The 14,465-nt window shown below is 26.4% G+C and overlaps 2 protein-coding genes across 2 annotated transcripts; both read left to right on the top strand.

Moving 5' to 3' along the window:
* Nucleotides 1-3,844: 3,844 nt before the first annotated feature.
* LOC108337677 (GDSL esterase/lipase EXL1) lies at nt 3,845-6,668 on the top strand. The gene is made up of 5 exons (XM_017574252.2): nt 3,845-4,245; nt 5,033-5,163; nt 5,257-5,493; nt 5,631-5,886; nt 6,368-6,668. The coding sequence occupies exons 1-5, from the start codon at nt 3,936-3,938 to the stop codon at nt 6,556-6,558; spliced, it is 1,125 nt and encodes a 374-aa protein (XP_017429741.1). The 5' UTR covers nt 3,845-3,935; the 3' UTR covers nt 6,559-6,668.
* A 2,755-nt stretch (nt 6,669-9,423) lies between these two features.
* Nucleotides 9,424-12,886, top strand: LOC108337029 (GDSL esterase/lipase EXL3). Its single transcript, XM_017573467.2, has 5 exons — nt 9,424-9,765; nt 11,466-11,596; nt 11,692-11,925; nt 12,068-12,323; nt 12,428-12,886. The coding sequence occupies exons 1-5, from the start codon at nt 9,468-9,470 to the stop codon at nt 12,616-12,618; spliced, it is 1,110 nt and encodes a 369-aa protein (XP_017428956.1). The 5' UTR covers nt 9,424-9,467; the 3' UTR covers nt 12,619-12,886.
* The last annotated feature ends 1,579 nt before the right edge of the window (nt 12,887-14,465 follow it).

Genomic DNA, 14,465 nt, shown 5'->3' on the forward strand with positions numbered 1-14,465 from the left:
AAAATTGAAATAAATTCTCTGTCAGATAGTAATTTTAAAACATTACTATCAAAACACAGTATTGTTTCAATAGCTAGAAATAGAATGGTGTACTGAAGTAAATTGAAATCAATTTCCTCGAAAGTCTGGTTCGACTTATAATTAGTGTACTTCCATGAGCTGTGAGATAATAACATCCTTTGATCTTTATCATTTTTCATTTGAATGAGGGTCATTGTAAGCATTTTTATTTACTTGAAATTGAAAGTCTTGCTAATGAGTGTTCTTGATGCACTTTTCTTTTAAATATTTTTAGTATAGTAGTTAAAAGAATATATATATATATATATTATTTTGTTTTTGTTTTTTAAATCATGTTTGCTAAAAGATAATGTTAGGATTGAAAAAGGGGAAATGGGTAGAGTGGAAAGCAACTGGCAATTGGTAGTGTTGACACAGACAGCAAATATTGAAGCTCTAAAGATATTTTTTTTTAAGTTTTTAGTATTATCATATTAGTTTTTAAATTTAAAAAATAAATAAGTATTTATAAATATAATTATCAATTGTATTACTTAAAAATTTTAAAAATATAACAAAGGTAATAATAGTAATAAATAGCCTAATTTTTACACTTAGATGAAAAAAGAAAGTAGTTCACTTGTTACAAACGAATAGAAATAGAATCTTTAAATGTTACAAATTTAGGTATTTTTATTAGTTACTTAATCGTCTTTTTATACTCGTCTTATAGTTAGTAATAAAAAATACACTCGTACGATATATAGAAATTTAAGTCACTGGAAATAAATAGGAAGTAAGAATTTAAAGTAACACATTTATATCTTATATCTTAAGTTATTAGGGATAACAATTCATCCATTTATATTTCGCTTCCAAAAAATGGATTGGGTTAACATGTTTCACACAGATTGTAAATTAGTTTTGTGACCTGTTTTGTTAATGATTAGTTCAAGGATCTAATATAATAAACATAATATTAACATTTATTTAAGATAAATATATAAAAGTTAAACATGAATAAAAAATATAAAAATAAATTATTATCTAATCTACTAAAAACTATAATAACTAACTAATATTATATACAAAATTGAATTAGAGATTTAAACATAAACATAAATTAAATGAATAAAAGAAAGAAAATAAAGAAATTCAGATCACTTTTGGAGTTAAAATATAATGAATTTTTTTATTTCTGTTATAAGACACAAACCTAAATAGATTGGATTAGAATACTTAATCTGTTCCATTTTTTTTTCTCACAAATTCTATGTCCTGTCTTATAATATTATTTCCATACATTAAATATATATAGAAATTTGAAAATGTGGGAGAGAAAGTTGAAAAACTTAGTGAGATTGAGTCAAGAATTTATTTGACTCCCCCAAGATGTAAATGTTGGTGAATCAAGTAAATTCTTGACCAAATAATTATTTTGATTCCTAATTCTTCTTTCTTTGGAAGTTTTGATCAAAGAAAGATGTTGATGGTGTCTAGATTAACACATTGAAAAATTCATAAGCTTCAATTGTAGTATTTTAGAAGTATATACAAGATGGATTTTGTTAATAGACATGCTCTCTTCAATCAGGGAGTTAATTTTAATATATACTTCAATTAATTTATATATTTAAATAATGTTGTAACAATAAGAAGGTTATATAGTCATATGAGTGCTTGAATTGGTAGTTTGGAGTCAATTTTAAAATTGAAGTTCTTGTACTATATGTTAATAAAATTTATGTTTCTAAATTGACATTGCTCATGAGATATTTAACACATGAGTTATCACTATGAACAAAACTCAATATTGTTCAAACTTTTTAGCATAAATGCTCAAATGACAAAGTATATTGTTCAAATAAGAAAGAAATCAATACAATTTTTCTTCTTTGTAATAAGTGATACTCAAACAATAAAGGGTCAAGGGTTGACCTATAATATGTTGAAAATTCAAGTAAGTCTAAATTCCACATTGGATAGAAATGAGAAAATAGAACACTATATAAAGATGAAAGACCCATTAACTCATAGTCTTAAGATTTTGGGTAAATAGTAGTGTCGATTCCTTATATAGTTGACTCAGATGTTATTGGTGTTTGTGTAACTCACAGATAACATTCTCCTCGATAGACCCAACATAACACTGATGTATGAGATTTTGAAATATAATTTCATGCAATTATATGTTGGTATAAGAAGTCGTTTAAGTGATGTGTGATTGTTGGTGAAATCCATGTAATAAAAAATATATATTTATATTATTGATTATGATGATGTACATGCATTTGTATGATAAAATGATCCTTTTACATACGTGATGTGACTGACCTTTTATGGGTGTGTTGTGACACTTTATGAGTGTGTAATGAAAGGTTTGCATGGTGATATCATGATTCTAATGGGTAATAATATTAAAAACAAAATTTATTCTAAAAATAAGACGTGAAATGTTTCACCGATGATATGATCATGAATATTAATCAAAGAACATTTGTGCATTATATTATTATAAAATTAGGTGTAATGAACATGGCAAAAAAAGCAAGAATTAATTTTTTAATATGTTTACGAGAGATCAAATGTTATTATTTAGCGGAAAATGATTAATACTAATTTTTTAGAATACATCAAAGATAAATCACTTTACATCATTAATATGTAATTAAAAATTTAAGTATTATTGGATAAAAGTGTAATTGTGTTCTGGTGTGCTCTAGATGTGATGATATATGTATTTATTATATTTTATACACCCACGTACATGTGTAAGGTATGTGATTTGATTTGTTTAAAATAATTAATTCATTTTTGCGTCTATACATATGTGAATTACTCATATATGATTACAAACAAACAATATCATAATTACAATAAATAAACTATACCAAGAAACAACTTAACACGTACATATTAATAATTGAAAACTTAAAATTTCGGTTGAGTTTTTTTTTTATTATTATAAATTTCCATATTTGAGAGTAGAATTCAAAAAATGTTTAAATAACATAAAAAAAGAAGAAACAAATACATCATAAGAAGATTAAACCAATGCTTATATAGTCACAAAACAAAAAGCCAAACTAAAAGAAAATATAAATTCTACATAATAAAAGCTATTTCTTTAAAAACCATTTTGGGTAACCAACTCGACGTATAAGTAAATATTTATATTAACAAGTATGGGAACTTATTTTTTATTGATTTTATATATATACACGTCACTAATATCATTTGGAGTATTGGAGCTTTAATTAATGTCCCGTCTATAAACTATCATTATTATACATTTTTCATTTTATGAAAAAATATTAAAGTTAGTAAATTTTAATACAACAAATTGATTTTTTAATCATACTTTTTTTTTGCTTATGTATAAGAATAGATGCCGAAGCTCACTCGTTAAGGTTACGTATCCGTTATTCTTTCCTAAAGCAAAATTTCCCGTTAACATTTTTTTTAGTGACCAATGCTAGATACAAGTATGACTTCTTTTTTATATAAAATTGATCATGAAAGGAAAATAAATTAAAATTAGACTAGGATACTGTAATATTTAATTTTTTTTACATTATTCTTAATTATCATTATTTCTTTTACTAATATAAAAGTTCAATTTCATTAAATCATTTTACTCTCTTCGAAAAAGTTTCGGAATTAATTTTTTCATTAAAATAACAAAGCATTGGATGCATTTATATGTAATTTGAAACTTTTTAAAAAGAAAGTAATCATTAATGCCTTGACAGAATCGTGAAACTGCAATGAAAAAGCTCCCGGTAGCTTGACATAATGATGCCATAAATGAGTTAAAAACAGACGATGATTCATTCATGCAATTTATGGTGCACACAAGCTAAGATCCAAATTATATAAGATATGTTCATCATTATCTATTATCATTCCAGAAAAAGAAGCACAACCAATAATTTATGTTTCTTTTTATGAAGTTCCCTCCTTCTTTTTCTTCTCTTTCTCCTTCTTCACTCTTCCGTTTCATAGTATTATTTATAATAACAGTTTTGATTGTGTGTGAAAAAACAAGGGCAGTTGTGAAACTGCCACCAAATGTTTCAGTTCCTGCAGTGTTGGTGTTTGGAGATTCGATCATGGACACTGGCAATAACAACAACAATTTAGCAACAACAGCAAGGTGCAATTACCCACCATATGGTAAAGATTTTAAGGGAGGGATCCCTACTGGGAGATTCAGTAATGGAAAGGTTCCATCTGACCTTATAGGTGAGTGTGTCCTATTTATCATCCCTTCTTTTTTATGACACTGTCCTTCCCATCTTTGCAAAAATTTAATGTATATAGTTTTTTTAATTTTATGATACAAGCAATCATAAATAGTTACTCTTATAAGACAATCAAAGTTATATATGTTTGACTCTTCAAATAAATTCTACCAAATGTATCATCACTATGAAAATACAAGCTGAATTAATGTATTACTTTGGGACTTAATTATGAATAAATCAAATTAATCTTACTTTTTTCATGGTATAATTTTTAAATTAATTTTAATTTAAAAATGTGATTTACTTTGTGATTCTTATATCTTATAATTTCAACAATAAGCATTTTTTTAGAGTTTTTTTTTTTTTTTTTTTTTTTAACTGAGATCAAACTTATATGTTAATGAAAAAGCTAGTTCATATATTAGACTATGTATAGAATATAATTACATTAACATATTTGAGAAGTGTTTGTTAGTTTTACGATAACATGTAAGGAAATTGGACTAATATTTTTGTTTTCCAATTATATAAAGTTCTACAGAAAAAAAGTTAAAACTTTTAGTGGTGACATGACATGTAAAAGTCATTTTCAAGGTTATTCTGATATGATTCTAACAGCTCATGATGTGAAGTAGATGTTACCGAAAGTTTGGATGCAACCAAGGAGCAGTCAAAAGAATAATGATTAAAAGCACTTAATAACACTAATAATTTTATTAAGCACTTTTAATTAACCATTTAGAAACAAAAATTCTGAATAACTCGTGTGTTTCTGCATAACTCAGTTGAAGAACTGGGCATAAAAGAGTTTCTTCCACCGTACGTGGATTCAAAGCTTGAACCCGGTGAATTGGCGACTGGTGTGTGCTTTGCATCTGGTGGCGCAGGATACGACCCTTTCACAGCACAATCATCGGTAATTTCATCTCCAAATCGACTAACTGATCTCTCTTGAAAGTGAAGAACCGGTTTTGATCGTTTTTCTAACTTGGTGCTATTGTTGTGATAGTTTACCATATCATTATCGGGTCAACTAGGGTTGTTCAGAGAATACATAGGGAAGTTGAAAGCGGCGGTCGGAGAAGAGAGAACCAAGTTCATCTTAAAAAACACTCTTTATATTGTGGTATTAGGAAGCAACGACATTTCCAACACATACTTTTTGACCCGTGTTAGACAACTGCAGTACCCTAATTTTTCTGCATATGCTGATTTTATGCTCTCCTCAGCTTCTACTTTCTTCAAGGTATCAAGTAATATCTGTTTTTCTTGCAATGAAATTGTCTTATATCTAGTTATATATTTAAATCTCTCTCACAAACATGGGACTATGTTGTCTTTGATAGTCTGATGTTTGATGTTTGGTCTGAATACAAATGAAAGGAAATATATGGAGAAGGAGCACGGAGGATTGCAGTGTTCAATGTGCCGCCACTTGGGTACTTGCCATCTCAGAGAACGATCGGAGGAGGAATACGAAGAGACGTTGTAGTGAAGATAAACGACGCCGTACAGATCTTTAACACCAAATTGTCAAAGCAACTTGAGTCTCTCAATCACGACCTTCCAGATAGCAGAATGGTGTACGTTGATGTTTACAATCCTCTCCTTGACATCATAGTCAACTACCAAAAATATGGTAATTTTAATTTTCACTTTTCCTTTTGCATATTAATTTATAGAGCTTTTTATGACAAAAAAAAACATTGTAATGTACATTTACCTGCAGAATTACCATTTCTAATATGTTCCAAAGCTTGAGCAAATCTCTTAAGATAATTTGCCATTTATAAGTGATATTTGATACTATTCTTTTAGGTTCTTTAGAAAGGTAGTTGGATGCATTTATTCCTATGTTTAGCTTTGCACATGTATGAGTAGATCAGGATAATTAAAAGGTGGGTCTGTTCATTTAATATACTATTGACTGAAACAACAAAAAACATTGAAACATAGACATGTCAGCAGGTGAATAATTTAAAGAACCAACAGATAAATCATTGACTTTATTACATTTTTTTATTTATAAACTAGTAAGTAATTAGTACTTCTGATACGAACATCAAATTATTAATCGATTATTAATTTTTAAACATGTTATATTTCTTATGATTTTGCAGGGTATAAAGTGGGAGACAGGGGGTGTTGTGGCACAGGGACAATAGAAGTGGTATTACTATGCAATCGTTTCACTCCATTATGCTCTAACGATTTGGAGTATGTGTTTTGGGACAGTTTTCACCCAACTGAAAGTGTTTATAAAAAGCTTATAAGCCCTGTTATTGGAAAATATTTGAACAAGTTCTTGTGAGCAACACTTACACTATTACCAAATTCATTGCTTAAAACCAAAAGTTGTAAACATATATAGGTTTACAATACAAAGTTGTATCACATTCTTTAGAATTACAAACATTTAAAGATCAGTCTTATGTTTAACGTGTCCAGTGCATAAGTATATGTGTAATTCTTAAGACTTAGAGACAGATTTAAACATATATGCTCTTAAAAATTGTGTTTCTTTGTCAAACTTTTTAAGAATGAGTTTTTTAATTTTTATAAATCTTAAGGGTGTATTTCTTTAAATAGATAAATTTGAGAAAAAGTGAATGAATGAATTTAAGTAAATTTGGAGATAAAGTTGTGATTGTTTTTTTTTTAAACAATTTGGAGATGAAAATGAATAGATTCAAAAATAAAGTTTTTGAATAATTTGACTAATGGGATAGAGAAAAAGAATAAATGCATATTACATTAGTTACATTTGTAATTGATGTATTATTCTTTTAACTTTCGTGTTCATGAAAAATCTTATTTTTTATTGCTTATTCTTATGAACAAGTTCTTGTCTTTTTCTCTTCTTCACTTTCAATTTCTTTGGTTGATATGCGCATCTTCATTTATCCAACTTCTAAAGTCCAATCCCTCATTTCATATACTAGTGTATTGTGATGTTAAATATATCCATGTTGGTAGGAATTCACACGTAAAATTTGTCATGGATAATAATTCGTAAATAATGAATAAAAAATAATTTAATATTTATTTATAAATAAGTCAATGATAAATATTACATTATCTATATTTTTATTTTTGGATATTCATCATCTATAAGAGAATTAAAATTGAAATTTAATTTATATTTTATTAGTTTAAATTTAAATAAAAATAAAAATTTAATTTATATTATATATATACATATATTAATTTTATTTTATTTTTGGATATTCATCATCTATAGAAAATTAAAATTGAAATTTAATTTATATTTTATTAGTTTAAATTTAAATAAAATAAAAATCTAATTTTATTTATATTATATTATACATATATTAATTTTATTTTAAAAATCTGTAATTATTTTTTGAAATATATGTGAGTATTCATAAATATTAATAATTTTTTTAAAATTCGTAAATATTTTTTAAACAAATATCTATTAAGTAATCAAATAAATAAAAAATCAAATTTTTATTATTATGAATTAGGTATAGAATAAACACTATTCGTGACTAGTCAATTCCTAGTACCTCCACTTTCAATTAATCAATTATAAGGTTAACTTCTAACTTTTCATATAAATGGTTCCTATACTTCAATTATAGCTCATTCTTAATTTCTTTTTTTTTTTACTTGTAGATTTGTTTTTTGTTCATTTCAATAGAATTTATGTTTTTTTTTAGATCTATTAGCTTTTGGGTTTTTAACCATTTTGTGTTCTTCTATATATATGGAGGATTTAATTTGTATGCTACTCAAATTTGGTGATAAGAAATATTGATATTGTACTATGATGAAATTAGGAAGATTTGAGACGATAACGTTATATTTTAAACAAAAACATGTTCTGTGTTTGATTCATCAATTAATGTGAAATATTGACATATTTCTTAACAACAAAATTCGAATTAATAATATTCACATGTATAACAGATGGCAAAATAGTACTTTACAAAAGGTGGTCCAAGACCATAAAATTATTCTTTAATACAGTAAGATGCATCTAAAACCTAGTTAGACTCGTAATTTAATAACTCTCTGACCGCGTGTAAAATATAAAAGATATCCCTCCACTCAATTTTATCGGAAAGATTTTGGATTGTAGAATCTAGGGGTTAAATTCTTTTATATTATTATTTTTTTCAATGTTATTTAACATTTCAGATTAATCGAAAATATACTTAGATTGTGCGTTTGGAAATATATAGATTGAACAATTTAGATTGACTTTTACTTCTAGATTGACTAATTTATAATATGTTTTTTTTTTCACTATCAAATTGAAAATATAAATAAATTAAAATTTTCAAAATTCAGTCTATTCCAATCTAGATTTAATAAAATAAATTAGACGTATAGTTTATATTTATATTAACTAGATTAGTTAAATTTAATTCTTTTCCAATCTAATTTAAATGGACTTAAATCTAGATCAAACCCAATTTAAATTTAATTAATTTTATGAATTAGATTAAATTTAATGAGACTTATCTAATATACGTGACTATTAGGTTTAGTAGACATGTATAAAAAATCCAATAAATAAATTTATTACTTTGGATTACTTAAACACAAGCCGGTTAGTGTTTGTAAAACTTTAAACTTGAAGAGAAGTTAATGTCTGTTTTTAAATTTAAATCAGAAAAGGAAACAAGTGGTCGGTAAATTGTTTTACTCTGAGATTGCTGTCAACCCGACCAAAGTGCACATTTTTAGATTCTGAATCTGATAGCCATTATTTTCAATTACAGATCATCTGTACCAATATCAGTTAAAAATCACATATTTTTAATTACGACACTTTTAGATGCCTAATATATTCATCTGTCTCTCTCCAACAGACCTTTATCCAACTTTTTAATTAATGATTGTGATTAAAAATATGATTATAAACTAATTTTATAATTAAAGATCATTTTTTTAATAGTCAAAATTTTGGTAACTAATATTAATAACTTAATTCAGAATAAAAACTATTTTAATTATCACTTTAAAAACTAATTATAATTTTTAATTTATAAATTAATATTTAAATTAATCATTATTTAAAAATTTGATTGTATTGTCTCCAAACTGAAACACATGATTGTCATAAATGAGATGCAACTGTCTGGTTCAAAGTACAATCAGAGTTTATTGTGTACATATATACTCTTCTTGTCATTCTGATGAAGAAGCAAAAGCAAATGTACAGTATCTAATTCTACTGTTTTTCTTCCAATGAAGATCCCTCTTTCTTCTTCTTCTTCTTCTCCACATTATTTTCTGGCTTCAACCTTTAACTCAGTTTTGATTCTGTCAGTGGTTTTCTTAGTTGATATCTGCAAAACATGTGAGTCTGCAAAACTTTCAGTTCCAGCAGTATTGGCGTTTGGAGATTCGATCATGGATACTGGCAACAACAACAAGATTTTGGCAACATCAGCAAGGTGCAATTTCCCACCATATGGTAAAGATTTTAAGGGAGGGATTCCTACTGGTAGATTTTGCAATGGAAAAGTTCCATCAGACTTCATAGGTTTGCTCTCAATTTCTTCTTCTTTTTCCATAATTATATTATATTATCTCTCACAAATAATCTATTCATTTCCACAAAAATCAAATTCTCTTACTTTATTAAAACATTCAATTTATAAATTATTTTTAAGTGTATTAATTGGAAAGAAATGTTTGCATTTAAAGTTACAAATATTTTAAAAGAATCATAGGATTTTTAATTGTATTTAATTCGTTTGATGTTTATTTTACTCGTTTGAATCCCATAAATATTCGTGATGAAATTTTCTCTGTTCAATTATTTTTCCTTGGACTCATTCCGAATCACATCACGAGTTAAATATCTACTAGAAAACATGTTATATAATGACACTGTACATTTTTATGCCGTCATGCAATCATAAAAGGCTATATATTTAATAATTTTGAGTTTAAGATTAAATTTTATAATATATTGTTAATAATAGAAAATATTTTACGTTAAAAAGACATGACGCTTATATTAATATTTATTTCTTCCATTAATTAAAACAAAGCATTTCCTTTAAAATTGGATGGATCACTAATTGAAATGACAAACAAGAAAGGGAGCACCACAAACTGATCACTTGTTGAATCAAAGCATAGACAAATAGTATGTTAACAATTATTTGTCTGTGATATTTATCATTGTTTATATTTAGATCATTTGTGAAATTTATAAAATTTCTTTTTTAATCAAATCGCTTTCTTAAAACTGAAATTATTGAGCTATGCATAGGATTTCCGTTAAAAATTATGAAAACTTGTGTGATTAGGTTTGTAGTTTGGTAGCCTTTGGTTAATTTCTATATTGAAAAGTTTAGTATTGATGATCGAGCCTGATAAGAAATATATTTTTTTTGGTAACAGCTAATTTGAAAAACTAAAATGGTTACACGTTCACATATGAATTTGTTTGTTTTTTTTTTTTAATTTTTTGGATATAATATTTTTGTTAATACTTTACTTATCTCTCTCGATCCTATCTGTAGCCTTTAAATATGTCAAAAATTCTAAATTAAAATACTTTATCACTATTCTAGAAAATATACTATCTGAAATCAAGTACGTTAATGCGTAAAAGTTTCCAGTAGATTTTTAGATTTTTGTGATAATAATTTATCAAATATATTCAGTTTACATTATTCTAGAAAAATAAGTTCTTTTTTACAGGTTTCATAAGAGAACTTTATATATATATATATATATATATATATATATATATATATATATATATATATATATATATATATATATATATATATATATATATATATATATAAACTCTTATCTAAATTTAGGTATTTTTGGTCAATGTTTTCCTTCCATTCAGGTAATTTTGAACTATGCTAAAGTATATTTTAATCTATTTTAAATTATTAGTGGGCGTGAAATTTTTAATACATATTTTTATATAGTTTTTGAACATAAATTTAAATATTAATAAATAATTTGATAATTAATAGAATAATATACTCAATAAAAAACATTAAAATAAAATTTAATAATACTTTAATATTATGTTAAAATATAAATTTTAAATCTAATTTAATCTTTGAAACGTTTATAACTGAAATTTGTATCCACAAATATATACTTTTATTTTATCTTTAATTAGTGTTTCAAGCAACTATTAAAATCAAAATTTCATAAAGATAATTTTCTTCTGAATTTGTTCTGTTATTGTATTGCATGGATCAGCTGAAGAATTGGGCGTAAAAGAGTTTCTTCCAGCATACTTGGATCCAAATCTCCAACCTGATGAATTAGCCACTGGTGTTTGCTTTGCATCTGGTGGTGCAGGATACGATCCTTTAACATCACAAACTGCAGTACATAGTTTTTCTCTTCCAAACCTAATTTCTGAAAATAATTCTCTGTATATTCCTCTAATTCTAATCAACTTCGCTTACTCCTTTATAACCAGGGAGCTATAACACTATCTGGTCAACTACAAATGTTCAAAGAATACATAGTCAAGCTAAAAAACCACGTTGGAGAGAACAGAACAAACTTCATCCTAAGCAACGCTCTTTTCTTTGTCGTCTTAGGCACCAACGACATTTCCAACACCTACTTTTTGTCCCATCTCAGACAACTGCAATACGATGTTCCTGCTTACTCTGACTTCCTTGTTAACTCAGCTTCTACTTTCTTCAAGGTATCCAGAGTTTACAATTGCTCAAACTTTCTTACAAGTTACAACCAAATTCACCCTTTAACTTTAATCATATGATCATCGAAAAACATGAAAAAAAAAGTTAACTTTTGTGTGATGTATTGATTTTTTTCTTGTCTTGAAGGAAATATATGAACTGGGTGCACGAAAGATTGGAGTACTAAGTGGGCCACCAGTTGGGTGTGTGCCATATCACAGAACATTGTCTGGTGGAATAGAAAGAAAGTGCATACAAAGGTACAACGATGGAATGATGTTATTCAACGGTAAATTATTCAAGGAGATACGTTCCCTCAATCAGAAGCTTCCAAACAGTAGGATTGTTTACATGGATGTCTACAACCCTTTACTTGATATCTTCGTGAATTACCAAAAATATGGTAACTTTTCACTTCGTACTCTGTTGATGACAGAAACTGCAATTGTTTATCACTTTAACTGTAACAATCTTCGATGATTTTAACGTTTGTAGAAAATTATGCAGGGTACGAAGTCGGGGACAGAGGATGTTGTGGCACAGGGACTCTAGAGGTTGCATTGACATGCAACCGTTTGGATGCCACGTGTCCTGAGGTTTTGGAATATGTTTTTTGGGACGGTTTTCACCCTACTGAAAGCGTTTACAAAAAGCTTGTGCCCATTATTCTGCAGAAACATATCCACCAGTTTCAGTGATCACTGGATCTGTTTGACGTAAAAGCAGAAAAGTGCGTCTTTCAAAGCCATTTTCTCTGAAGGTCCAAACACGCCCTGGAATGAAACGTACCTAAAAGACTTTATCGATTGTGTTGTTTTTTGTATTCTATAGTAATAAAAATTGTTAAGAAAAAATAATAGTGATCTATATCCTATGTTACTTGTAAGGAGTATTTCCTACCCTACATATATTTCTTAATAGGTTTTTTGTAATACTGCAAATTATATCTTCAATAATTTTACATAACTTGTTGTTATGATTTTGCTTACACATTTGAATATATAGTTTGCTTAGGTGTGCATCACTACGTACCCAACTAACACCAACTTTAAATCGTAGCACGCACAAGAGAAATGAGGGAATATAAATAAGTTGTTTATACTTTTCGTGTTTTCAAATAAAAATAATAGGAGGAACAAAAGTTAATAAAACATTACTATTTGACAACCTCATCAACCACTATTGCTAAAAAAAAAAAAGATATTTAGTGACCACTAATTTCATGGCCAAAAATCGTTTAGCAACTGAAATAAAAATCGAACAGAAGTAATAACAAGACTCTAGTTGCAAACTAATTAACATTATCAAATTGAAATTTAATCGCTAAATAATCACCAAATTTTCAGTTGCGAATCATTCGCTAAAAGGATTGGTCACGTTTTACTTTAGGAAATCAATTTAGCCACCAAAAATTCAGTGACTAAAAAATTTAGTGACTCTTTTTTTTTTCAATCCCTAATGTAAAAAAAGTATATGAAATTTTAAAATACTTTTCGGTCAATAATTCGAATGCATATGTGATAAAATACCAACTATTATTTTTCGGTCGCTAATAATAATTTTTTTTTTAAAATTACACTACTTTTAAATCAATAGCTAAAGCTAGACACATTTATCTATGAATATGTTTAGATGATTAAATCAATGGCAAAAAAAAATATACAACAATATCTTTTTGTGGCTATATCTTTATATGTAATTTTACCTTACCTACTTATATACAATATTTTTAAATTTAATTATGTTAAATAACAACCAACCAATATATATAATGCATTAAAGACTAATATAAAAATTAAAAGTATATATCTGTTACATTGTGTAATTTTAACCCATATTGTCAAACATGTTTTTTTTATATAATCCTATTAATAAATTAAATTAATAACATTCATTAAAATTTTAGAATATATTATTTGCATGTCGCTATATTTACCATTTTATTTCTCTAAAGAAATATTATTGGACTTTACAAATTTAACTATCGGATTTTAAACTTTGAAATAAAAAAGATTAAGTTTAGTTTTTAGTACATCTTTAAGATATTTTCTTGTTAGAGTTTAAATTATAAGATAAAAAAAATCATTTTTATCCTCGGCCATTTGATAAAAGTTATATTAGTAAATATATTTATACACCATTTAATCAGTTCTAACTTAATATTATTAAATTGTATAACCACTTCTTTTGATGAGCAACCACACCCTTCAATAATAATAATAAGTTATAATTTGTAATGGGGTACATATATACACACGTGCGTGTGTGTGTGTGTATATATATATATATATATATATATATATATATATATATATATATATATATATATATATATATATATATATATATATATATATAAACATAGAAAAAGTGAATATTAATTGGGAGCCTTTTTGATGTGAGACAAAAACTTTTTCTTAAAATTACTAGATTTAACTAACTCATCCGTCAACTTTAAGTTCTTCTCTATTCTCTTTGTACGTGTGTTTTCATGAATTTTGGTTGGTTCAGCACAAATTTAGCTAGCTCTATTATCAGTATTGTT

Source organism: Vigna angularis, chromosome 7 (genome assembly GCF_016808095.1).
Source record: "Vigna angularis cultivar LongXiaoDou No.4 chromosome 7, ASM1680809v1, whole genome shotgun sequence".
In the NCBI taxonomy this organism is placed as follows: Eukaryota; Viridiplantae; Streptophyta; class Magnoliopsida; order Fabales; family Fabaceae; genus Vigna; species Vigna angularis.

Coding starts and splice junctions, on each gene's coding strand:
- LOC108337677 (XM_017574252.2), top strand. CDS start 3,936: ATGTTTCTTTTTATGAAGTTCCCTCCTTCTTTTTCTTCTCTTTCTCCT. Junction 4,246..5,032: donor GGTTCCATCTGACCTTATAG/GTGAGTGTGTCC, acceptor TGCATAACTCAG/TTGAAGAACTGGGCATAAAA. Junction 5,494..5,630: donor CAGCTTCTACTTTCTTCAAG/GTATCAAGTAAT, acceptor TACAAATGAAAG/GAAATATATGGAGAAGGAGC.
- LOC108337029 (XM_017573467.2), top strand. CDS start 9,468: ATGAAGATCCCTCTTTCTTCTTCTTCTTCTTCTCCACATTATTTTCTG. Junction 9,766..11,465: donor AGTTCCATCAGACTTCATAG/GTTTGCTCTCAA, acceptor TGCATGGATCAG/CTGAAGAATTGGGCGTAAAA. Junction 11,597..11,691: donor CTTTAACATCACAAACTGCA/GTACATAGTTTT, acceptor CTTTATAACCAG/GGAGCTATAACACTATCTGG.